The sequence below is a fragment of the Astyanax mexicanus genome, chromosome 8, assembly GCF_023375975.1.
Source record: "Astyanax mexicanus isolate ESR-SI-001 chromosome 8, AstMex3_surface, whole genome shotgun sequence".
NCBI classification, from domain to species: Eukaryota; Metazoa; Chordata; class Actinopteri; order Characiformes; family Acestrorhamphidae; genus Astyanax; species Astyanax mexicanus.
This window is the reverse complement of record NC_064415.1, coordinates 872,501-896,530: the sequence shown is the minus strand read 5'-3', so window position 1 is coordinate 896,530 and position 24,030 is coordinate 872,501. Positions and strand designations below refer to the sequence as shown.

At 40.4% G+C, this 24,030-nt stretch overlaps 1 protein-coding gene across 1 annotated transcript in view; it reads left to right on the top strand.

Moving 5' to 3' along the window:
* Nucleotides 1–705: 705 nt before the first annotated feature.
* dis3l2 (DIS3 like 3'-5' exoribonuclease 2) overlaps nt 706–24,030 on the top strand; it is a 40,575-nt gene continuing 17,250 nt past the window's right edge. Inside the window, exons 1-14 of the mRNA XM_049482598.1 lie at nt 706–777; nt 1,304–1,564; nt 3,176–3,575; nt 4,266–4,390; nt 4,525–4,578; nt 6,171–6,272; nt 12,011–12,179; nt 16,680–16,723; nt 17,400–17,629; nt 18,192–18,365; nt 18,929–19,008; nt 19,132–19,244; nt 21,696–21,803; nt 22,933–23,166. Coding sequence (XP_049338555.1) covers nt 1,343–1,564; nt 3,176–3,575; nt 4,266–4,390; nt 4,525–4,578; nt 6,171–6,272; nt 12,011–12,179; nt 16,680–16,723; nt 17,400–17,629; nt 18,192–18,365; nt 18,929–19,008; nt 19,132–19,244; nt 21,696–21,803; nt 22,933–23,166 — 2,055 coding nt within the window. The 5' untranslated portion in view covers nt 706–777; nt 1,304–1,342. The remainder of the gene's footprint in view (nt 778–1,303; nt 1,565–3,175; nt 3,576–4,265; nt 4,391–4,524; nt 4,579–6,170; nt 6,273–12,010; nt 12,180–16,679; nt 16,724–17,399; nt 17,630–18,191; nt 18,366–18,928; nt 19,009–19,131; nt 19,245–21,695; nt 21,804–22,932; nt 23,167–24,030) is intronic.

Sequence of the window (24,030 nt, the reverse complement as noted above, 5' to 3'; positions counted from 1 at the left end):
TGAGGATAAGGTGCAAAGATATGTAATATACTGTAACATATAGAGTAATATTCCCAAAACTAAAAATTTAAACCTTGACAGAAGAGACGTCCCAAACCATCAAATAACCATAAAATAAACCATAAATTAAAAACGTTTTAAGAAGGTACAGAAGACTAAACAGAATACAGCAGCTGATATAAAACAATATAAATAAACAAACTGTTTTTTAAAGTAACTTTTTTTTTCACTTTAAAAACAGAGGGTAAAAAATGTTAAATAAAAATAATTAAATGGATTAATAAAGAAAAAAATCTCATTTGTGATGAAATGCTGACCCATTATCTGCTAAAGTCTGCTAAATATCTGTCTATTTCCATATAGCTCAAAAAACTCATGTTTTTTTTTTTTTACTTTATTTTTTAGAAATTAAAATTGAATTAAATTAAATATGTGCTTGGATTTATATGTACATACATAACCAGTAACCAGTGCTAATTGTTTCTGTGGTTATGTCATTTATTTTCTCTTTTTTTTAAAGAAGAGAAGCTTTTTTGTTTGTGTGTATGTGGCATGTGTTCAAATACACATATATGTTTGTTTATTTAATAAAATAAAATGTATTGTTGAGATTGGATGAATTATATCGTATTTTTTAAATAAAAATATTGTATAAAAAAACTTGTTTTTGTAACCGCGTCTGTAAATGACTACATTTCCCAGAATGCAACAGTGCGGGTTGAATTTAAACCGGATTTAAAACGCCGTTGTTAAGAGAGTTTAGAGAGAGCGGAGCAGGTAATGCGGATTAATGAGGGGCTGGTTTAGTGTTTAAATCTGTGTTTTTAAGAGGGGAAATGTTGTGTTTTTAGGTGTAATAATCTGTTATAAAGCTGTGTGAGGAGATTAGCTACAGGCTAACTGAAGACAACTCCGCTGACGAAGCTAAAGTTAGCATGTTGTTGGAATTGTCCGGTCCACCTTAAATAGTGCATCACGGTCAGACGGGCGGCCCGGGCAGCCGCGCTGTAACAGCTGTACTATTTAAGGTGGAACGGGTAATTCCAACAACACGCTAACATCAGTGTGGTTTTAAGGTTAAACATTGAAAATGTGATTTTTACTAAAGTTAAACAGCATTTATAGGAGATTACAGCTCTGTGAAACATGTTTAAACCTTACAGCACGTTTTATTTGGAGGAAAATGCTAAATTAAATGGGTTTAAAATCAAAACACTTTCTGTATCACTGTTTACACTGGAATTCGGATTAGATTAACAAGCTTTTAAAAAGCCTAATATTTCACTTATTGCTGTTTTTCCAGACTAAATAAGAGATAAGAGAAGAAAGCCTGGTGATCGTCATGGAGCCAAAGCCCAAAGGAGCTGGTAAACCCAGACAAAAGAAGCAGAACCAGAGCAGGAACCCAAAAGATCAGAATAATCCACATCCGCACCAGAACAAATGTAAACCCAACGCCAAACCGGAGGATGAAGCCGAGAACTCACCTGCGGGCAGGTGTGCCGGTGACCGGAGGCGGGACCAGAGCGGCTCGGAGTCGCCTCACGTCAGTACGGCTGGAGTGGTATGATGGTTTTTCATATTATCGTATCTACGATTTACATTATTAAAATTTTTAGTACGGTAACTGTTTAACGTTAATGCTATGGTAACGCTGCTTAACGTACAGTTACGTATAAAATCGATAGTTTGGGTGAAAGATAAGATTTGTACAATTTTCCAATTATCTTGAATGGACCTAAGAAATGTATGGTTTAGCCCCACCCCCTCAACCTGCAGCCCCACCTTAGCCCCACCCATTATGTACACAACAATTTAGCCCCTCCCGTTCAGCCTTCAGGTGTGTAATCTTTTCTATTCTTTTCTATTCGACAGTAGTTTACCCTTCTCATTCAGACTACAACTGATTAGCTCCACCCATTCAACACAGAAGTTTATAGCTCCACCCATTTATTCAGCCTACAGCAGTTAAGCCCTACCCATTCTGTACACAGCAGTTTAGCTCCACCCATTCAGCCTACAGCATTTTAGCTCCACCCATTCTGTACACAGCAGTTTAGCTCCACCCATTCAGCCTACAGCAGTTTAGCTCCACCCATTCAGCCTACAGTAGTTTAGCTCCACCCATTCAGCCTACAGCAGTTTAGCTCCACCCATTCAGCCCACAGCAGTTTAGCTCCACCCAGTCAGCCCACAGCAGTTTAGCTCCACCCATTCTGTACACAGCAGTTTAGCTCCACCCATTCAGCCTACAGCAGTTTAGCTCCACCCATTCTGTACACAGCAGTTTAGCTCCACCCATTCAGCCTACAGCAGTTTAGCTCCACCCATTCAGCCCACAGCAGTTTAGCTCCACCCATTCAGCCCACAGCAGTTTAGCTCCACCCATTCTGTACACAGCAGTTTAGCTCCACCCATTCTGTACACAGCAGTTTAGCTCCACCCATTTATTCAGCCTACAGCAGTTTAGCTCCACCCATTTAACACACAGAAGCTAATAGCTTCACTAATTTAGTTTACAACAGTTTGCCCACACCCATTTATTACAGCAATTTAGCTCCACCCATTCTGTACACAGCAGTTTAGCTCCACCCATTCATCTTACAGAAGTTTAGCCACACCCATTCTGTACACAGCAGTGTAGCTCCACCCGTTCAACACATAGAAGCTTATAGCTCCACCAATTCATCTTACAACAGTTCAGCCACACCCATTTATTCAGCCTGCAACAGTTTAGCCTCACCCATTCTGTACACAGTAGTTTAGCTCCACCCATTTAACCTACAGCCGTTTAGCCCCACCCATTTAACCTACAGCCGTTTAGCCCCACCCATTTAACCTACAGCCGTTTAGCCCCACCCATTTAACCTACAGCCGTTTAGCTCCACCCATTCAGCCCACAGCAATTTAATTGCACTTATTCAGTTGTAAGTTATTGAAGTTGTAAGTTGTAAGAAGTAAGTAGTGTTTTAGTTCAAGCCTCAAAACAGTGCAGCCAATCAGAATCAAGTACATTTACATATATTAGTATTAGTACATATACACAAAATTATTTCATTTGCATATAGAATTATTAAAGAGTAAACAGTACTCTTTAAATATGTAGTTAACAGAAAGTAGAATTAAAGCAGGATATTGATCCAGCAGGACCGCTGTGTGTTGTGTGTGTTTGTAGGGCAGTAATCGTGAGGACGGCGCCGGTCCGCCGGACCGTCAGAGCAGCGAGAGGAAGAACAGCGCCGCAGCCAAACAACAGAACAAAGAGCCCAGTGTTCTCCGGGCCGGCGGTACCGAGTCCGAGTCCAGCACCGCCACCAGACCCGCCTCCTCCAAACAGCGCAACCAGCAGAGGAAACAGAACAACACCAAACGCGGGAAACCGACCCGACCTGCCGACAGCGACTCCTGCAGCCTGAACGAGGGAGAGGAGCAGGAGAAGAGCAAGAAGAAGAAAAAGAAGAAGAAGAAGAAATCCAAACCTGCTGCTGAGGAGGAGAAGCTGGACGGGTCCGGAGTATCTGCAGCTGAGAAGATGCAGAGCCCCCAGAAAAGAACCAGAACCCAACAAACCCAAGGTAAACAGTGCACTCTACTACAAGCAGTGCTATTCTAATCATACATTTACCTCAGTAGTGCTACTCTTGTCATATATTTACCTCAGCAATGCTTTTCTAATAATATATTTACCTCAATATTGCTGTTTCAGTCACGAATTTACCTCAGTATTGCTATTCCAGTCATGAACTTACCTCAGTCATGCTAATCTAATAATGAATTTACTACAGCACTGCTGTTCTGATCATACATTTACCTTGTTAGTGTTATTCCCATAGTGAATTAACCTCAGTATTGGTGTTTTAAATGTAAGTCTTAAATTTACCTCAGGTAGTGCTAATCTTGTCATATGTTTACCTCAGCAACAGTATTCTAATCATACATTTACCTCAGTGTTGTTGTTCCAGTCATGAATTTACCTCAGTAGTGCTATTCAAATCATACATTTACCTCAGAAATGCTATTATAATCATACATTTACCTCAGAATTGCTATTATAATTGTACATTTACCTCAGCATGGCTTTTCTGATCATTAATTTACCTCATTAGAGCTATTATAAACAAAACATTACCTCAGTTATGCTGTGGAAAGAGGATGATGTAGGCTGCTACTGAAAAACAATTTTACATTAGAGGATAAACTGCAGGATGTTGTACAATTTTTCGTTTGGTTCACTTTGGTTTATTTCTATATCTCTTTCTCCACAGCTCCTAATACGGGTTCTCCAGGCAATAAGAACCAAAGGAAAGGAGGGGGGTGGAGACGAGTGTTTGAGGACTACATGAACCTCAGAGATGTTTCTGCTGGACTAAAGAGAGGAGAACTCATCCAGGTCATTACACTCTTTTTACTCTAAAAGAATAAATAGAATAGGGCTATTTGAAGTAGATTAATAAACAATTTGGACAGGCCTAGTTGTTGTTGATGCTGTTATTGATTTGTAACTCTGTTGTGTTTGGATTTCAGGGCCCACTGAGAATTAACCCGAAAAAATATCAGGAGGCCTTCATTCCATCTCCGGTACGTACTGAACTCTGATTATTTAACTGAGTGGATAGAAATATATTTTTTATTAGACTTAACTGATGTAAAATTATTAGATATCGACAAAAAAGAAAAAACAAAATTTGAGCCGAAACCAAACAGAATGAAACATTTGGCCACAGGTAAAACGCAGAATAATAAATACCCTGTGTAAAACTGTGGTTTCATTACATTTGCTACTTGTTTTACCACTGAGTAAATTAGATAGCCTAAATGCATTTTTAAACCAAAAAAGCAATTACGAAAGAAGAATTTAAAAATAGAGAACATTAAACTCAATTGCTGTCAGTTAATGGGCCAGTTAAAGATAATATAATAGGGTGTAAAATGTAGGGAGTCAATCCTAGTTATGCATGTAGCCAGTTAGCTAATGCAGCAGGACTGATTTTTTGCCAAATATTCATTGTATTCCTAGACAGTATGTTTCTTGTGAGATGTTTATAGTACCGTATTTTTCGGACTATAAGGCGCACCGTATTATAAGACGCACTATCAAAGAACGCCTATTTTCTGCTATTTTTCCATACATAGGGCGCATCGCATTATAAGGCGCGTTAAGTGACACTAGAAAGGGTGCCTATATCAAAGTGAACAGGGGTGGCGCCATGTTTCCCTTCCCCCACCGGGGGTGGTCGCTTGCGGTGGAGCGTCTCAGTATATATAAATCTAGCTCTTTCAAAGTCAAACGAGTGCTGGATATTAATCTACACAGATTCCTCTCCTGAAAACTGTTTATTTGGGTGAGTAACGTGCTTCAGTTTATTTACAGTAAGCTTAGATTTCCAGATGTCCACTAAGGCTTGCTGCACCAGCGTTAGCATAGCTATCCGCTAGCACGCTAGCTAGTCACCTAAACTAGTAAAGTTAACCCAAACTTAAACGACAGCGTTACACTGAGTAATCCTGCGTGTTCTGGTAAGACAGTGAGATATTAGCTAGCGATTCGTCCCCCGTAGCTTGTTTTAACACTGTAAACAAGCAGATTACAGGCTGATAAAACTCACCTCTGAGAGAGTTAGCGCTTAGCATCTAGCTAATGCTAGCCAGGCAAAGCAGCACAGACTTACAGGCCGATAACTCACCTCTGAACGGTGAACGCTTAGCGATTAGCATCTAACTCTAATAGCTAGCTAGCTAAGCGGTTAGCATCTAGCTAATGCTATTTATTGCTGCTCCAGCCTCGGAGCGGCACGGCTCTGCACGGAGTGTGTGTTTACTGCTCCTTACAACCTGACGAGTAAAATTTAGATAATACTGATCTCAGTGAATAAGCTAGCTAGCTTAGCGGTTAGCATCTAGCTAATGCTATTGCTGCTCAGCCTCGGAGCTGCACGGCTCTGGACTCTGTATAGCACTGAAACTCTCTATAACGCTGCACGGAGTGTGTTTTTACTGCTCCTTACAACCTGACGAGTAAAATCCATACAAAAGGCGCACCGTATTATAAGACGCACTGTCAATTTTTGTGAAAATTAAAAGTTTTTAAGTGCGCCTTATAGTCCGAAAAATACGGTAGTTTAATTTAAGTTTTCAGGTGAATTAACGTGTTTTTATCGATGTGATTTCAGGATGGATCGGCGGATATTTTCCTGGATGGTATCGTGGCTCGTAACCGAGCTCTGAACGGAGACGTGGTGGTGGTGAAGCTCCTCCCTCCTGAATTCTGGAAGGTATTTATTCTGTTTCAGCGTTTATCGCTATCCGTGCCTCGTTACGGCCTGTTGATTCAGGCTTATCGTTTATATATCTGGGACTGATATTAAACACGTCCGCTGGTGGTTAAAAAAGAGCTGGGATTCTCCTCAGCTGTCAGACTGAGGAACATCACGCTCTGAGGGAAGACAATAACACTCTGCTTTATGTAATCTAATCAGCGCTGTGATCACCCACGGCTAAGTGTAGCCAGAACCTTCGTCCTGTTCCAGCATGCACTTCACCTGCACTCACCCGACATCCATCCATCCATCCATCCATTTATCCATCCATTTACCCATCCATCCCACCCTGCGTTCACACAGCAGGTTAAAGTTCCTCAAATCCAATTTTCTGATCAAATCTGATATTTATTTCACACAATCTGTTTAATGTGACCCATATCTAACATCTATTTGAACAGCACTACAGAGCAGTGCTTCACATTAAGTTTCACTTTAATCCTTCAGACAGAATCTTAGTAGCTACAAATCTTGGTAGCTTATCACCGAGAATTTACTACAGATTGCTGAAAAGAACATGTTATTCGTCTACAGACAGGTTTTTATTATGTATTTGCCTTTGATGGAGCATCTGTAGCAATATTTGCCAATTTATTATGAACACCACATGGCTGCGACACAAGCTTTCTAATATTTTTGGAAGAAACACATCCGTCTGATTGTTGATGAGCTCCGTTATCTCATTTTTTTTTTTAAACTCCTTACTTACTGCTGCTGTCCATTTTCCTGTTTACTCCTTGCCATCTTTACCCGCACTCACCCGACATCCATCCATCCATTTATCCATCCATCCCGCCCAACGCTCTTCGGCTGCGTTCACACAGCAGGTAAAAGTGTCTCAAATCCGATTTTCTGATCAGATCCGATATTTATTTCAGGCTCTACACACAATCTTTTTAATGTGACCCATATCTGACATCTATTTGAACACAGTTTTGTGCTTTGTAGGGCTGGCCCGAATAGCGTTTTTTGAGCTCCGGATATTCGGCACTGATTCGAAGCGAATATTCGAATATTCGTTTTTAAAAAAAGAGGTAAAAAAAAAATTAAAAAAAGCAAATCACGGCCCCTTTAATCCACTGAAAAATGTTCAATTTGCTCTGACCGACGAGACATATTCACCCCGGATTTTTGGTGTTTTTATCCCCCATATTTTTGTGTTTTCACCCCATATTTTTCTGTGTTTTTAGCTCAGATTTCTTTGTGTTTTCATCCCGGAATTTCTGCTGCCCCACACGCGGCTTATCCGCTGCGTAAGCAGGCTAGGAGGCTGCTGCACGGTTTCTCCGCTGCGCAAGCCAGCCCAGTAAATTGCTGTTTGTGTTTTCACACTTAGGCTATTTGCTTAAAAAAACAAACAAAAAAAAAAACGTTTGTATTTTATATTCTTAAACATTGTTAATTATATTAGAGGACAGTCATTGTAAACTGTACTTGGTCTATTTCGGTTAAAGGATTGTGCAGGGCATATTACTGATTTTGTATTTTTGCACTTGGGCTATAAGCTCAATATTAAATATTTCGTTTGTTTAGAAATTATTTTATATTTTTAAACCATGTTAAATTATATTAGAGTAGAGGAAAGTCATTGTTAATGACGTTATTGTACTTGGTCTATTTCGGTTTAAGCATTGTGCAGGGCATAGCCGTATTACTGATTTTGTATTTTTGCACTTGGGCTATAAGCTCAATATTAAATATTTCGTAGAAATTATTTTATATTTTTAAACCATTTTAAATTATATTAGATAAGAGGAAATTCGTTCAGACATCATTTTTGTAGGCCAGGCTTTTGTAACCGATTTAGCCCCTACTGTTGCCACATTACCCCTTACGTTTTATTATATAAATCAGTTTCGTTTTTTTTATCATGTATAATAGAGGTCTGCGCGAGACTGATTTTTAAACCCACTCTTCCACGCTCCCGCGTTTCTGTCTCGTTACCGCTCCGCAAAAAAAATGCTTCTTTTAATCCCGCGCCCGCCCGCCACATACACATTTCTGCCGCTCCCGCCCCACGTTCCTAATGTAAATTAAATAAACTACATTTAATGCTTCAAATTTACTTATATATTTATTAAAACAGCAGCGCTGAATAGTGTGGTCCCGTTCACCCCAGTCCAAACACCATCGGTGTGTGCGTGTGTGTGTCGGTCCATCCTGCGCGTTGAGAGTTTTCTTTAGGTTTTTTTTTTTTTTACAATTATTACAGTTTTCTTGCTCCCGCATCGTCTGGATTAAACTCCCGCTCCAGCCAATAACAGTTCAGTTCTGTCCCGCGCGCAAGATATTCTGACGGACCCGCTAAAACAGAAGTGGTTAGAGTGAGGTGGAACTCTGGAAAGGAGAAAAAAACGAATATCCGAATACCAAAATTAAAAACCGAATACCTACTCAACGAACGAATATCCGAATACCCGAATATTCGGGTCCAGCCCTAGTGCTTTGTAAGTAATACGCATGCACAACAGAGCAGTGCTTCACGTTAAGTTTCACTTTAATCCTTCAGCCAGAATCTTAGTAGATACAAATCTAGGTAGTTTATCATGGAGAATTCACTGCAGATTGCAGAAAAGAACACACTATTCGGCCATAGACAGGTTTTTATGATTTATTTGCCTTTGATTGAACATCTGTAGCAATATTTGGCCAATTTATTAGGAACACCACATTGCTGTGATGTGCTGCTATAGGAAACTATAGGAAAACCGAAATGTATTGGATTTCAGTATTTCACATTTAAGAAGTGTCCCAAATCGCATTTGATAATATCAGATTCATTGTGTGTTGCTGTTCACACACCCACACAAACAACACATCTGTATCACATATCACGTAAAATATCGGATGTGAGACACATTTACCTGCTGTGTGATCGTCGCCTCAAAATAAGTGAGAGACAAATTCAGTAAGTGGACAATCATAGGGCTCTGGGTAATGAGTATTTCCTTTAACTAGTGATAACGCAACACAACAGAACTCAACACACTTGCAGGAGAACACTAATCTCAATAGCTGTTATGGGAGTTAATGGGCCAATGATTCAGTGGTTTCTGTAGCTGGTTTTACTGCTCCATTTCTCAGTTTTCAGTTCTGTAGTTTAATCCAGTGTCTGAGGAGAGCTCTGTGTCGTCTCTGAGTTTCCCCACGGCTGAGTTTATGTTTACCCCAGCTCAGAGCCTTATGTGGAGCTTGGTGGCGTAGTGGTTATCACGTTGGCCTCCCAGCACTGGGGTCTTGGGTTCAAGTCCCTATCTGGGTGGAATTTCCATGTTTCTCCCTGTGTCTGTGTGGGTTTCCTCCCACAGTCTAAAACATGGAGATCAGATTAATTGGATATTCTAAAATGTGTATATGTGTAAGTGTGTGGTATGTATGTAAGTTTGTGTGTGTGTGTGTGTGTGTGTATAGATGTATGTATGACTGTGTGGCCAGATATGGATTAGCACTCTGTTCTGGGTAAATGTTGTAGGGCTGGATGCAGTCCTCCTCCAGGTGGACGGGGTTGTTTCCGGTTGAGAGTACGCTGTGTGCTATTGGCCTCTGCTTCTCACCGTTGTGTGGATGAGTGCTGAGTATGAATGGTTGTGTGTAAATTGTAAAGCGCCCTTGGGTTTCTAGAAAGGCGCTATAAAAGTTAAACTTCATTCATTCATATCAACACACAGGCGAACAAGCAATTTTTTGAATCATTGATTCCAATATGTTCTCGATTCCTGATCTGATTCACTCAATGAGAGTCGACTCCACACTCAACCCATTGTGTGAATTCCTCAAAGCGTCCATGCACTACTGATGCTGCATTAATTGGTGGGAGTTGGAAAAGAGGCGGAGTCTGACTTCACATGTATCGGGGGAGGTGTGCACTCGCCCTGATCCTCCTGGTGTACTCTATGGATCTCTATTCTCATGAAAGCAGTCAGAAATCACACGTACCTGATTTACCCTTCAGCCCTCAGACGCAGCCGAGCTGACTGTGGTTTCGGCTGTTATCTTTAGAACTCCTGAATCATCACTTGGCTGGAATAAACTTATCATCATCAGAACTCCGTCCAAAAACATTTTTTTAATATCAGTCATATCTGGGAGCGATTTGAGCGGAGATGTTTAAATAGCTCACCTGAGATGACTCTGGATCTGAGCCGTGTTCTGCCTCTGGGCTGGAGATGGAGGTTCGCTTCCTCATGCTGCTTTAATTACTCTGCTCACACTGCTTATTTACACAACCTCACTCTGATATAATCTGCCTAGCAGCACCGCAACACACACACACACACACACACACACACACAGATCTACCATAACATTAGGCTCACGTCCATGTTTCTACACCCATTATCCTTTTTACAGCTCCACACTGATTAGCATGGTGGTGGTGTATGAGGTATTAGTGTGTGTTCTGCTGGGTGTCACTGCTGCACTGAGAATAATAATCCCCCAATAGTATCCTGTGGGCAGCTTCCTTTTGGGCGGCTTCCTTTTGGGCGGCTTCCTTTTGGGCGGCTTCCTTTTGGGCGGCTTCCTTTTGGGCGGCTTCCTTTTGGGCGCCTTCCTTTTGGGCGGCTTCCTTTTGGGCGGCTTCCTTTTGGGCGGCTTCCTTTTGGGCGGCTTCCTTTTGGGCGGCTTCCTTTTGGGCGCCTTCCTTTTGGGCGCCTTCCTTTTGGGCGGCTTCCTTTTGGGCGCCTTCCTTTTGGGCGCCTTCCTTTTGGGCGCCTTCCTTTTGGGCGCCTTCCTTTTGAGCGGCTTTCTTTTGAGCGGCTTCCTGTGGGCGGCTTCTTTTTGGGTTGCTGTTGGCAGTGTCCCATGGGCAAGTTTCCTTTTGGGCAGCATTCTGTGGTCAGTGTCCTGTGGGCGGCTTCCTGTGGGCTGTGTCCTGTGGGCAGTTTCCTTTTGGGCAACATCCTATGGGCAGTGTCCTTTTGGGCGGCTTCCTGTGGGCATCATTCCTTAGGCAGTTTTCTTTTGGGAAAGTTTCCTTTTGGTCAACTTCCTTTCGGCCGGTGTCCTGTGGGAAGCGTCCTGTGGGCAGCATTCTGTGGGTAGTTTCTTTTGGGCAGTTTCTTTTTAGGCAGCTTTCTGTGGGGGTCATCCTGTGGGCAGCTTCCTTTTGGGCAGCTTCCTGTGGGCAGTTTCCTTTTGGACAGCATCCTGTGGCCGGCGTCCTGTGGGTAGTTTCTAATGGGCAGTTTCCTTTTTGGGCGGGGTCCTGTGGGTGGGGTCCTGTGGGCAGTGTCCTATGGGTGGCAACCTGTTTGCAGGGTCCTGTGGGCACTGTAAGCAGCAGAAACGTGGAGAACCTACAAGAAAATTATTAGCAGGTTGAGGGGATTTGAGGATAGATGCCTAAGGAGGTTTCTTTATATCCAATGGGAGCAGAAGGTCACCGATGAGGAGGTCTGAGGTCAGGTCCTGTTCATGAAGAAAAACTGTTTACCACATCAAGCACTGACCTGGGAACTGCATGGTAAGCAGAGGTAGACCTCTTAGAGCGTGAGGAAGAACAGTGAAGAAGGAGATGGTAGAAGATGGCGCCTTATGTTCCAGCTGGGTCAAAGAGAATCGATTGATGGATCGATTGATTGACTGATTGACAAGGTTCCTCAGCGGAGCTGAAACAATAATGCATAATGGGTGTAGAAACAAGGAGGTGGTCATTTTATGCCTATACTTTTACTCCACTGCTTGTGTTTCAGGTGGGGAATGGAGAAGATCGAGAGCAGACTCCTGCAGGAAGAGCTCCAGCAGGTCCTGGAGGTTCTGGAAACCCCTGCAGTCCAGACGTGATGGTAGAGGCTCACTACAGCGGAGACGAGACCGGGGAACTGATCAGAAAAGTGCAGTCGGTCAGTCTACAGGACAAAGGTACCAGAAATTCAGTTTTACTTTTACTTAGCATTTATTACTTAGCATTTATTAACTAACTGCATCATTCACCTGATGACGGTCTTTTCATTACTGGACTGAAAGCACGTATCTGAATATACTCTCCAAATACAGTATGATTATAAACATCAGTGCTTAGCACAGACTAGTATTAATCATTAATCATAATTGCTGCAATTAATCATAAAACTGCAAACGAAATGTTATTTATTAACATTACGACATGGTTGCTAATCAGCTTAATTGCCATTTAATGGACAAAGAGCAAGTTACTTTTTAATAACATCATTAATTTTGAATGTTACTTACTATTGTGCAAGGTTATGTTTGCAGAGAGCTAGACTAAATGTTAGTTTATATCAGTTTATGGTGCAGCAGTGTTGGCCTAGGCTCACACAGCTGGGAAGCATTGCTCTTTCTTTATTTTCTGAATGTCATTTTAGGAGCAGGAGGTATTAATGATGCACTACATAAAGATCTTAATTTGAATTCAAATACTACATAGTCTTGATCTGGACCCTTCTGTACTTGACTGCCACAAAAGCTATCAGGCTCAGACTCGACTACAGTAAAGACTAAGACTCAACTACAACAAAAACTCAGACTGTGACTCTTAATACAGTTAAGACTAGGACTTGACTACCACAAATCTTGGTTGTGACTAGGACTCGAGAACTACAAAAACTATCAGACTTTCAAACAGTAAAACTAGGATTCAATACTCGACTACTCCAAAGTCTTGGTCGTGTCTTAAACGTAACTACAGTAAAGACTAGGAATTGACTACTACAAATTCATGGGGCGTGGCCAGCAACAGCTCATTTGCATAAAAGTGTCAGAGCCCTTAAATGGCTCATTCTGAAAGGGACTGAAACTGGTAAGAACAGGTGGGGAGATCTTGTGTAAAGAACTTTTTAAACGTTTAAGTATAACCCATGCTCTACTCTAACATGTAAAAAGGGTGATGATGTGTTCCCAAGTCTTGGGCTTGTCTTGGGTCAGACCCGAGTAGCATGTTCTTGGTCTTCATCTGGACGTCCTGCAAATGGTCTTGAATCCGAAAGTCCCACTGATATCTCATCCCTGACCTCAGCCAATCAGATTTCAGACTCCAATGATGAGTTTATGAGGTTAGCGCTGCCCTGACTCATCTGACCAAAGGTCCAGTAGACGTCCTGCAGAAACCTGCCCCCCTCAGAAAGTCCCGGGACGGTTCAGGAGGTCCGTTTATGCTGGTACTGCACTGCTGCTGTTTACGCTGATGTCAGTGTGTTGAGTCACTCGCTGATGACTAAACAGCCAAAGGTTGTGTGTGTGTGTGTGTTTAGTGTGTAGTGTGTGTGTGTGTGTGTATGTGTGTGTGTGTGTGTGTGTGTGTGTGTGTGTGTGTGTGTGTGTGTGTGTGTGTGTTCTGCTATCTATAAAATCAAGACATATTTGTTGGTACCTGTCCTCCAGAAATATCCACAGATTAAATCATTAACTCAGGAAAATCACAACAGCAGGAGATTCCTGAGCGTCTGCTCCGGTCAGGCGCGCCGAAAGTGATGGGACGAGCTGAAAGACGGGATTGTTTTTGCTGGAGAATAACTCATCTCATTCATCCCACTGAGACGCCTAATCCATCACTCCTACGGCCTCAGATAACTCCTGTCTTTCACTTCAGCTCACAATACGTTTATTATCACTCAGATTAAAGCAGGACTGGGAGAGATATGATCTAGTAAAGGGATTTACTCACTTCATATGATTCGATACAATCATAATATATTGTGATACTGTAAGCAAGGCAATACATTGTCCAGTATTTTTATTTTTTGTACTATAAGGTGCTATTAGCCGCTAAGTGCTATCTCTTTTGCCGTTAAGTAAGTAAGTGAGTAAGTAACTAAGTAAGTAATCTTTATTTATTTAGCACTTTTCCAGAGCATCTAACAAAGTGCTTTACAGATTTCAGAAAATATATATAAATAGATAAACTAAACGAACACAGACTCATCAATGTAAGAAACTGTCAGCATCATCACAACGTTCACACACTACAGAAAGAAAGAGAATAAAAATAAGTATTTAAACGTTTATTAAAGGCATGAACCGATGTTGACAGTCTGATATCAGTAGGGAGATCTGAGTATTATTAATCTGTAGTCTGCTGCTAACCCCGACCAGCACTGCTGGAGTAGCATTAGCATTACCAGCTAACTGCGCTAAGCGCTAGTGGTTAGCCAGTGATGAAAGTGCTCCAACCCTAGTGCTGGAGAAACCTAAATAAACAGGTTTCAGGAGAGAAATCTGTTTCGATTAAACATCCAGCTCTCGTTTAACTTTTAAATATTTAAATATTTATTTTTGGACTTTGAAAGATTTTTTTTTAAAGAATTACAGTTTTGTTCACTTAGCTTAGCTTAGCTATACTTGATTAACTATCCCCCATCCCCTTCCAGCATTAAGACCTGCTGAATTAGAAGGGAAACATGGTGACAGCCCTGTTCCTTACTAGTGTCGCATAATGCGCCTTATAGTGTGAAAAATATAAGTACATTTAATCAGTCATACAGTTGTACAGTATGCTATAATCATGATAAAATCTGGAAAAAAAAAAAACAATGTTTAATTTTTTGATCCAATTAGAACAGTGGGCGTGAACATCTAACAAGTGCTTCACAATACAGGGGTTATGATTTGATATAATCACAATATATTGTGATAATGTAAGCAAGGCGATACATTATACAACCGTATTTTTAGCACTATAAAGCCCACTTAAAATCCTTTTCATTTTTTTTTTCCAAAAATCGGGGCTCCAACAACTGATGGCAAGCTGCATGACTGGGATACAAACCAGCAATCTTTCGATAACCATTCTTAACTAATCTAAACTCTAAATTAATCATTATAATTCAGTGTTTTTGAACATTGATACATTATTGCAAAACAAAATAACGCGATGATACAATATTAACATTGTCTTACACCCCTAATTATCACGATACATTATATCTAGTGTTGATATTGTTGTAACTGTATGCTTTCTAGTAAACTGAAGCTGTTTTTAGCGGTTAGCCTCACTGATAAGAGCTTTTCTTAAAGATACACACAACGCTGTTTAGTCCCTTAAATCCCTTTAGTTCCCTTCACTGAACTGTGAGTGTGTGTGAGTGGTAAAGCTCTTACTTTCACTGTTAAACAACATATCCCTTCTAGTGTTCTGATGATTTTTTTTTTTTTTTTAACATTTGTACATTTTCACTAAACATTTACGTGATCGTTGATCACCATATTTCGAGACTTATTTTCCACTACATTTCGTCCTGGAAGATGATGTTCCCCCCACTGTTCTTCCACTTTCTAATGGAGTTTTTATTTCCTGTTATCTGTTTGTCCCACTTTAACTTCCTGATCTTGTTTACTGAAGTGTTTTGATGTTCAGTTAAAAGCAGCTTTATTTCCTTATGAGAAACGTCCACAGGATTAGGCCACGTTTGTGGGTCAGTAACCCAGAAACAGGCGATTTACTCTGATTTATCTCGTATTGGATGGACTACTTCTCTTCCTTACTTCTGTAGATCAGCCAGCCTTCACTATTATTAAAGACTACACCCGGTCCAAAGTACAGCATCTTCACTACTGATCTCATTACAGCAGGACTAACACTCCTAAACACTGCAGTTCCAGTGCAGATCAGAACTTGAACTTTTTATATCAGGAACTTGAAAAATTCCTGATATAAAAAAACTCAGTTGGTTTTAAAGGCTTTGGAACCATTTGTATATTGAGAATCAGTAGAGTTTTATATATATATATATATATATATATATATATATAAATATATATAGGTATATTATATGTACCAATATAATTTTAGTTAGTTTGTTATTTATTTGGGATTAGTAGGGCCTAACAAGTATAAAATCTAAACTTTTTTTCTTTGTAGGGGAAGCCGTTTTTGTACAAAACAATCACTGTATATGGGGACAGAAGTTCATTTGAACCATTCTAAAGTGTCCTTAATATTTGGGATATTTTAGCTTTTCTACAGTAAGCACATAAACTTGTTTCAAGCATAAAATGTGATTAATTTTGACCCGGCCCATGTTTCTGTCTGGACTGGCTGTAGAAACCTTTGACTGGGATTCCTGCCATCTAGTTTTCTGTCAGTTGATTGTAATGTTATCATGTGACCACTAGATGCACTAGATCATGGTGCAGACAAGCAGAAATTTAATGTCACTGTATGAGGACGACATGAAAGTTACCCAAGTCCCTGAGAAAAAATAAACTCTGTTGATTTTAAAGGCTTTGGAAGCATTTGCATATTAAGATTCAGTAGAGTTTTTTTTAGCACTGACTTTTAATGTTTTAATGAGTCTTCTTTGCTTAAGTTTGGACCAACAGAACAGAACGTAAATTAGTTGGTTAGTTTAATTCAGATCTTGACCTAAATGTTCTACTTTTCACTCTTTTTTTCTTTTTTTTCAGCTCCAGCATCATCTGCAGACAAAAGTGTCCAGAAAACTGCAACGGTAAGAGGGTTTTTATTTAAACAGGAATCTGAGTGGTCCAGCGGTCTAAGCGCTGCCACTGTTCATGTAGTTTGTCATCAGCTGCCGGAGTCCTGAGAGAGCACAGTTGGTCTTGCTCTCTCTGGGTGGGTACAGTACAGTAGATGGTGCTCTCTCTTTCCCCTCATCACTCCTAGGGTGATGTGGATCAGCACAAGGCTGCGTCTGTGAGCTGCTGTATCAGAACCGAGTCGCTGCGCTTTCCTCCGAGCGTTAGCGCTGTGATGCTACTCGGCAAAAGAAGTTCACATGTATCGGAGGAGGCGTGTGCTGGTCTTGTACTTCACCCTCCTGGTGTTGGAGCATCACTAGTGATAGGGGGAGGAATCCTAATAGCCTTGTAAATTGGGGAGAAAATGGTAAACGAATCTGATCAGTTTTGGTATATTTACAGTATATTTTCTCGCCTATGGGATTACAATATAGGATAGCTGTAACGGCTAATGCCAAAAGTACATACAGTATTATATATATTTTTCCACGCTTATGTTTAGACCCTGTATTTTTTACACAGGATGTTTTTAAAACTTTCCATTTAAATCTTGAAAAGCTTTTATAGTTTTAGTTTTTTTATTTCTGTTCAGTTTTTGTGCGGTTGATTTGTAATAATTAAGTCTTGTTTTTTCTTTTATTTCAGGTGGTTTATATCGTGGAGGAGAAGCACTCTAGAGCAGCGTCAGGGTTTATAAAGTTTCTCCCGGATAAACACTTCGCCATGTTCTCTCCCGTCGACCACCGCGTTCCCCGAGTCAACGTCCCGCTGACGGACTGTCCCGCAGACTTCCCCTCCCGCCCTGCCGACTACGCCAACACCCTGTTCATCTGCAGGATCACGCACTGGCCTTACGATAACACCTTCGCCGAGGGGTACGCAGCCGACCCCGTGGATTTAACATATGATCAGCTTTTAGATCCTTAAAAAATCTCTAGAAAAGACCTTAATATGTGTTAAAATGTCCTAAATCCACTGGGATCGTATGGTCATTAAAAACATGGAAAAGTCATGGAATTTAAAAACAGCAATTTCCAGGCCTGGATAAGTTTTGTAACAATGAAAATACCCAGAAATTTATGAAAAAGTCACGGAAATTTGCTCTACAAATCTTTGTTTCCGTTTATCGATGGAGAAAATCTATTTTAATTCAGTAGTTTAGCTCTACACAACGGCCCATGTTTCTGTCTGGACTGGCTGTAGAAACCTTTGACTGGGATTCCTGCCATCTAGTTTTCAGTCAGTTGATTGTAATGTTATCATGTGACCACTAGATGCACTAGATCATGGTGCAGACAAGCAGAAATGTAATGTCCTCGTATGAGGACGCAGAATCTCTAGTAGCCCTAGTAATTCTAGTAGTTTCATGCTGAATTGTGTGCAAATTTTATATAATGTTATTTATTATATTTTGTCGCTTTCTCTCTCTGATTGTAGGCGACTGATGAAGTCTCTGGGTCAGGCGGGTGAAATTGAGCCGGAAACAGAAGCAATTCTGACTGAATATGATGTAGATTTCTCCGAGTTTGAAGAAGCAGCCTTGGCCTGCCTCCCCCAGAACCTTCCGTGGTCCATCCCGCCTGAGGAACTCGCCAAAAGAAGAGATCTGAGGTAAAAGAGTCTTTAAAGAGCCGTTAGAGTTTCTATTTTCTACAGTAACCCAGAACATGATCAGGATGTTTCATCAGATATTTAGAAAATAATTACTTTTATTAGTGTTTATAAATAAGGGTTAATCTACAGTTACAGTAGATACAGAATCACCAGCACTGTAATCTGTTGTACCTGTACTGCTCTGTAATTAATCTACAGTTACAGTAGATACAGAATCACCAGCACTGTAATCTGTTGTACCCATACTGCTCTGTAATTAATCTACAGTTACAGTAGATACAGAATCACCAGCACTGTAATCTGTTGTACTCATACTGCTCTGTAATTAATCTACAGTTACAGTAGATACAGAATCACCAGCACTGTAATCTGTTGTACACATTTCAGCACAACACTTCTTCTTCTGTTTCTTCTTCAATTGTTTAATAGGTGATGATAATAGTCTGCCTGTAATTGATCTGAACCATGTGGAAAAGTGTTCAGTGTTTGTTCACACTGTAAACAGTTAGTGTTATTTAATGTGAATTAAATATCTGCTGTTATGTTCTCTGTGTTTGTAGGAAGGAGTGTATATTTACGATTGATCCGGCTACTGCTCGAGACCTGGACGATGCTCTGTCCTGCAGGCAGCTCTCTGACGGTACGTCTGAACCTGTACTGTGTTTATTACGTATTTTATTCTGATAAATAGTAAGTAATAGGATTTTTATGAACTGTAGCACTGATATTTTTATCACTGTATTTAAATTTATTTGTGTTTTAGGTAATTTCGAGGTTGGCGTGCACATTGCTGATGTGAGTTATTTTGTGGAGGAGGGCACTGCGCTGGATTCTGTCGCCAGCAGAAGAGCTACCAGCGTTTATCTGGTTCAGAAGGTAAAGCATCTCAATTCAGATCAGTGCGTCTTAATTGTGGTTTAATACAGCTCTACTCGACTCGTTTTTAGTTCTATTAGAATCATTTCAGGTGTATTTGACTCATTTTAGGTCTATGTGACTTATTTCGGGTCTATTCGACTAATTTCAGGTTTATTTTACTCATTTCAGGTCTATTCGGATCATTACGGGTCTATTTGAATCATTTTGGGTCTATTCGACTCGTTTCGAGTCGATTTGACTCATTTCAGGTCTATTTGAATCATTTCAAGTCTGTTCGTATCATTTCAGCTCTATTCAACTCGCTTCAGCTCTATTCGACTCGTTTCAGCTCTATTGGACTTGATTCAGCTCTATTCGACTCGCTTCAGCTCTATTCGACTCGCTTCAGCTCTATTCGACTCGTTTCAGCTCTATTCGACTCGTTTCAGCTCTATTCGACTCGTTTCAGCTTTATTCGACTCGTTTCAGCTCTATTCGACTCGTTTCAGCTCTATTCGACTCGCTTCAGCTCTATTCGACTCGTTTCGGCTTTATTCGACTCGTTTCGGCTCTATCCGACTAGTTTCGGCTCTATCCGACTCGTTTCGGCTCTATCCGACTCGTTTCGGCTCTGTTCGACTCATTTCGGCTCTGTTCGACTCGTTTCGGCTCTGTTCGACTCGTTTCGGCTCTGTTCGACTCGTTTCAGCTCTATCCGACTAGTTTCAGCTCTGTTCGACTCGTTTCAGCTCTGTTCGACTCGTTTCAGCTCTATTCGACTAGTTTCAGCTCTATTCGACTAGTTTCAGCTCTATTCGACTCGTATCAGCTCTATCCGACTCGTTTCAGCTCTGTTCGACTCGTTTCAGCTCTGTTCGACTAGTTTCAGCTCTATTCGACTAGTTTCAGCTCTGTTCGACTAGTTTCAGCTCTATTCGACTTGTTTTGGGTCTATTTGAATCATTTCAGGGGCATAGATAATGAAAAAAATTGGGACAGAAATGAGGAAATACAGGCACCTATAGCTCAGACTTGTAGTTAAAATAGTAGTTTTAACTTTCACGTACTAAAGTATTGTCGGGTTTAAATCGGGCTCAGGCTCGGATTCGGGTTCAGGTCGGGCTGGATTTTTTTCGCCAATCAAAGCTCTTTTCACAGGCAAAGGAAAAAAAAGGAGACGACGGACGTTGATGGTTTTGTGCTTTTTTTGCTTTTAAATTGCTATTTAAAACTATATTTAAAATACTAAAGGGGCTGTGGAGAATATAGCGGTGGGCTAATAATGTTGGGAACCCCTGATCTAGATCATAGACCTTCAGTATTCTAACACTGTATAAAACAGGTATAATACTCTCTGTTTAATGATGAGTGTAATGCACTGTTCAGTCTAATTACTATATTTTATTTTAATGAAGGCTGTGTCCCGGCCTGTCCCCCCCGTCCCCCCGTCCCGGTCCGAGCGGCGCGTCTCCGGCACGTAAACACATTCCGGGCCTGTTCTGCACCCTCACTCTGTTAGTGCTGTCTCATCCGTACGCGCCATAAATCTCGGGACGCTCGTCTAAACATAGCAGCTGAACCATGATTCATCCCATAAACACGATCGGCTCGTCTTTATATACAAAATAAACTCTTAGATCATCCATTTATACACTAATAACTCTCTACAGGGAGGAGCTGCAGATTTTACTCAGCACTTTCATTATAAACCACACTGTTTGTTTTCTAATGGTTTTATTTTATTCCAACACTTATTTCAATACAAACACGTAGCTACGCAACAATCTCCATTCATACAGCCTGTACCAAACAGAGGCCCGACTCATATAAAATAATATCACCAACATTTAAATACAGAGATTTTATAAACTTCCTCCAATTAAACAGCTCTAATCATCTCAGTTTGTGTTTGTCATTTTTTAAGCACTGTATCAAATCCACTATACTCAGTATATATATTACAATATAATCACAAAATATCGTCATGATTTAAAACACGTTAAAAATACATGTTGGAGTTCACCACAGCTGGTATCTTTATCTGTTCTGTTCTATTCTCTTTTTATTGTGTTATTTTATTTTTTATCTTATTTTATCTATATTTATCTATTTTAATAACAGCTCTTGGGTGTGGACTGGATCGTGAGATCACAGTTTCATTTCACCTCATGTAGCACATGTGATGCGAATGACAATAAAATCTCCTTGAATCCTTGAATGAAAATTATTTAGCATTTAGCATCGTTAGCGATTTCAGCTGATAAGCATGTTTTATGCAGTTTATTAAACATCCAAACATCATGGAAACATATCCACAGATAGACGTGTGACATCCCTGTTGGGATACAACATATATATAACAGTTATATACAAAATAAATTACAACAGTATATAAAAGAATGTTATACAGTATATATTAACTGTGCGTGCGTGTGTGTGTGTGCGTGTGTATGTGTGTGTTATCTGCAGGTAATCCCGATGTTGCCGCGGTTGCTGTGTGAGGAACTCTGCAGTTTAAATCCTCAGACTGATCGTTTAACTTTCTCCGTCATCTGGACTCTTTCTCCCGAGGGGAAGGTAACGCTCATCATTTCCACACTTTAATTCACTTTAATTCACTTTAATTCAGTTCCAAACACTTCAGTTCAACGCAGTAAATCTTAATTCAGTTCAGTGTCTTAATTGTGCCTTAATACAGGTCTGTTCTACCAATTTCTGGTCTATTCAAATCATTTCAGGTCTGTTTGACTAAGTTGACGTCTATTTGGCTCATTTTACATCTATTCGAATAATTTCAGATCTAGTCAACTCGTTTTAGTGTTATTTGACTCATGACTGATTTCATTTCTATTTAAGTCAGTTCAGGTCTAGTCGACTCATTTCTATTTGACTCAGTTCACTTCCACTCAGTTCTATTTGACTCAGTGCAGTTCAGTTCCACTTAGCTCAGTTCTATTTGACTCAATTCTATTTGACTCAATTCTATTTGACTCAATTCTATTTGACTCAGTGCAGTTCAGTTCCACTTAGCTCAGTTCTATTTGACTCAATTCTATTTGACTCAATTCTATTTGACTCAGTGCAGTTCAGTTCCACTTAGCTCAGTTCTATTTGACTCAATTCTATTTGACTCAGTGCAGTTCAGTTCCACTTAGCTCAGTTCTATTTGACTCAATTCTATTTGACTCAGTGCAGTTCAGTTCCACTTAGCTCAGTTCTATTTGACTCAATTCTATTTGACTCAATTCTATTTGACTCAATTCTATTTGACTCAGTGCAGTTCAGTTCGACTCAGCTTCAGTTCTATTTGAGTCAGTTTAAATCAGTTTGACTCAGTTCTATTTAACTCAGAACTCTATTTAATTCAGTTCAGGACTACCTAGTTCAATAGCACTAAGTTCAGTTCAATTCAGTTCTATTTGTATCGCTACTGTTCAATTTGAATCTGTTTAGTTCAGTACAACTAATTTCAGTTCAATGCCAGTCAGGTCTGTGCAACTAAATTTAGTTAAATGCAACTTAATTCAGTTCAGTTTAGTTCAGTAGAGTTCTGAGCAGATTTTAGATCTCAGCGGTTTTACAGAGCTCAGAGTCTGTATTGGGTTTATTTAAAATAATGTAGAATTCTGTTTTTACAGGTTGTAAATGCTGTATTTAACTGAAGCTCTGCTGTTCTGATTGATGTGTATCTGGTGTTTTTTCTCAGATTCTGAGCGAGTGGTTCGGGCGCTCGGTGATTCGCTCGTGTATTAAGCTGAGTTATGATCACGCTCAGAGTATGATCCAATCTCCTGATAAACACTTCAGCTCTGAGGAGCTCCCGCCCTGCTCCCCCGATCACCCCGTCCAGCTCATCCAGGAGTCCGTCCTGCACCTGCACAGCCTCGCCCAACACCTGCGCAGCCAGCGCTTCCAGGGCGGAGCCCTGCGCCTCGACCAGGTAACTCAAAACACCTGGGTATCAAAATTCAATACCAGTAATGCACTGACCCAAACGTCTCGAGATTAGTTTCTCAGGGGGTTCTGGGTAATTTTCTCTTTTATGGGTTTTTTTTATCCTCTGTGATTTTATTCCCGTCCAGAACGATCAAGTTCGTGTTTTTCTCAGACGTCCTCTGAGAAAATTACAGGCTGAATTATCTACTGTTTTTCTCTGAACTCCGTGCTCCTCCGGTAATTTTAGTCCCGTCCGGACGCACATCTCTGAGTTTCGTCTCCTCGCCTTTAATAAGATAGATATTTGTCCACTGCTGCGCACCGTAATTACACTTTGGGTGCGCCACGGTTTCCATGGAGATCCACGTTAAAAACACAACAGCGAGTGGAAATGGAGGAGCTACTGAACAGCGTGATGATGTCATGTGACCGAGAAAAAAGCCTAAAAACTCACTGATCCTCCTGTTTTTACAATTGCAGTCCAGATGCAGGAGTTTTATCATTAAGGAGTAGAAGAGTGAAATATTTTACACAGACGAACCCCTGAGAAACTAATAAACAGTTTTAACACATAAATAAATTAATAATAAGTGCAAATATGGAGTGTCGTTTACCAAATAGTGATTCCACATTCGTTTATACTTTTAAATATCAGATCTTACTTGATACTTATCTTACATTGTCTTTCGTTCTCTCTTTTTCTCTTTCTCTCTACCTCTCTATTTTTCACTGTTTTTTCTCTCTACTCCTCTATTTCTCACTTTTTCTCTACTTATCTATTTTTCATTTTCTCTTTCTCTCTTCTTTCTTTCTCACTCTCTTTCTCTTTATTTCTCTTCTCTCTTTCTCTTTATTTCTCTTCTCTCTT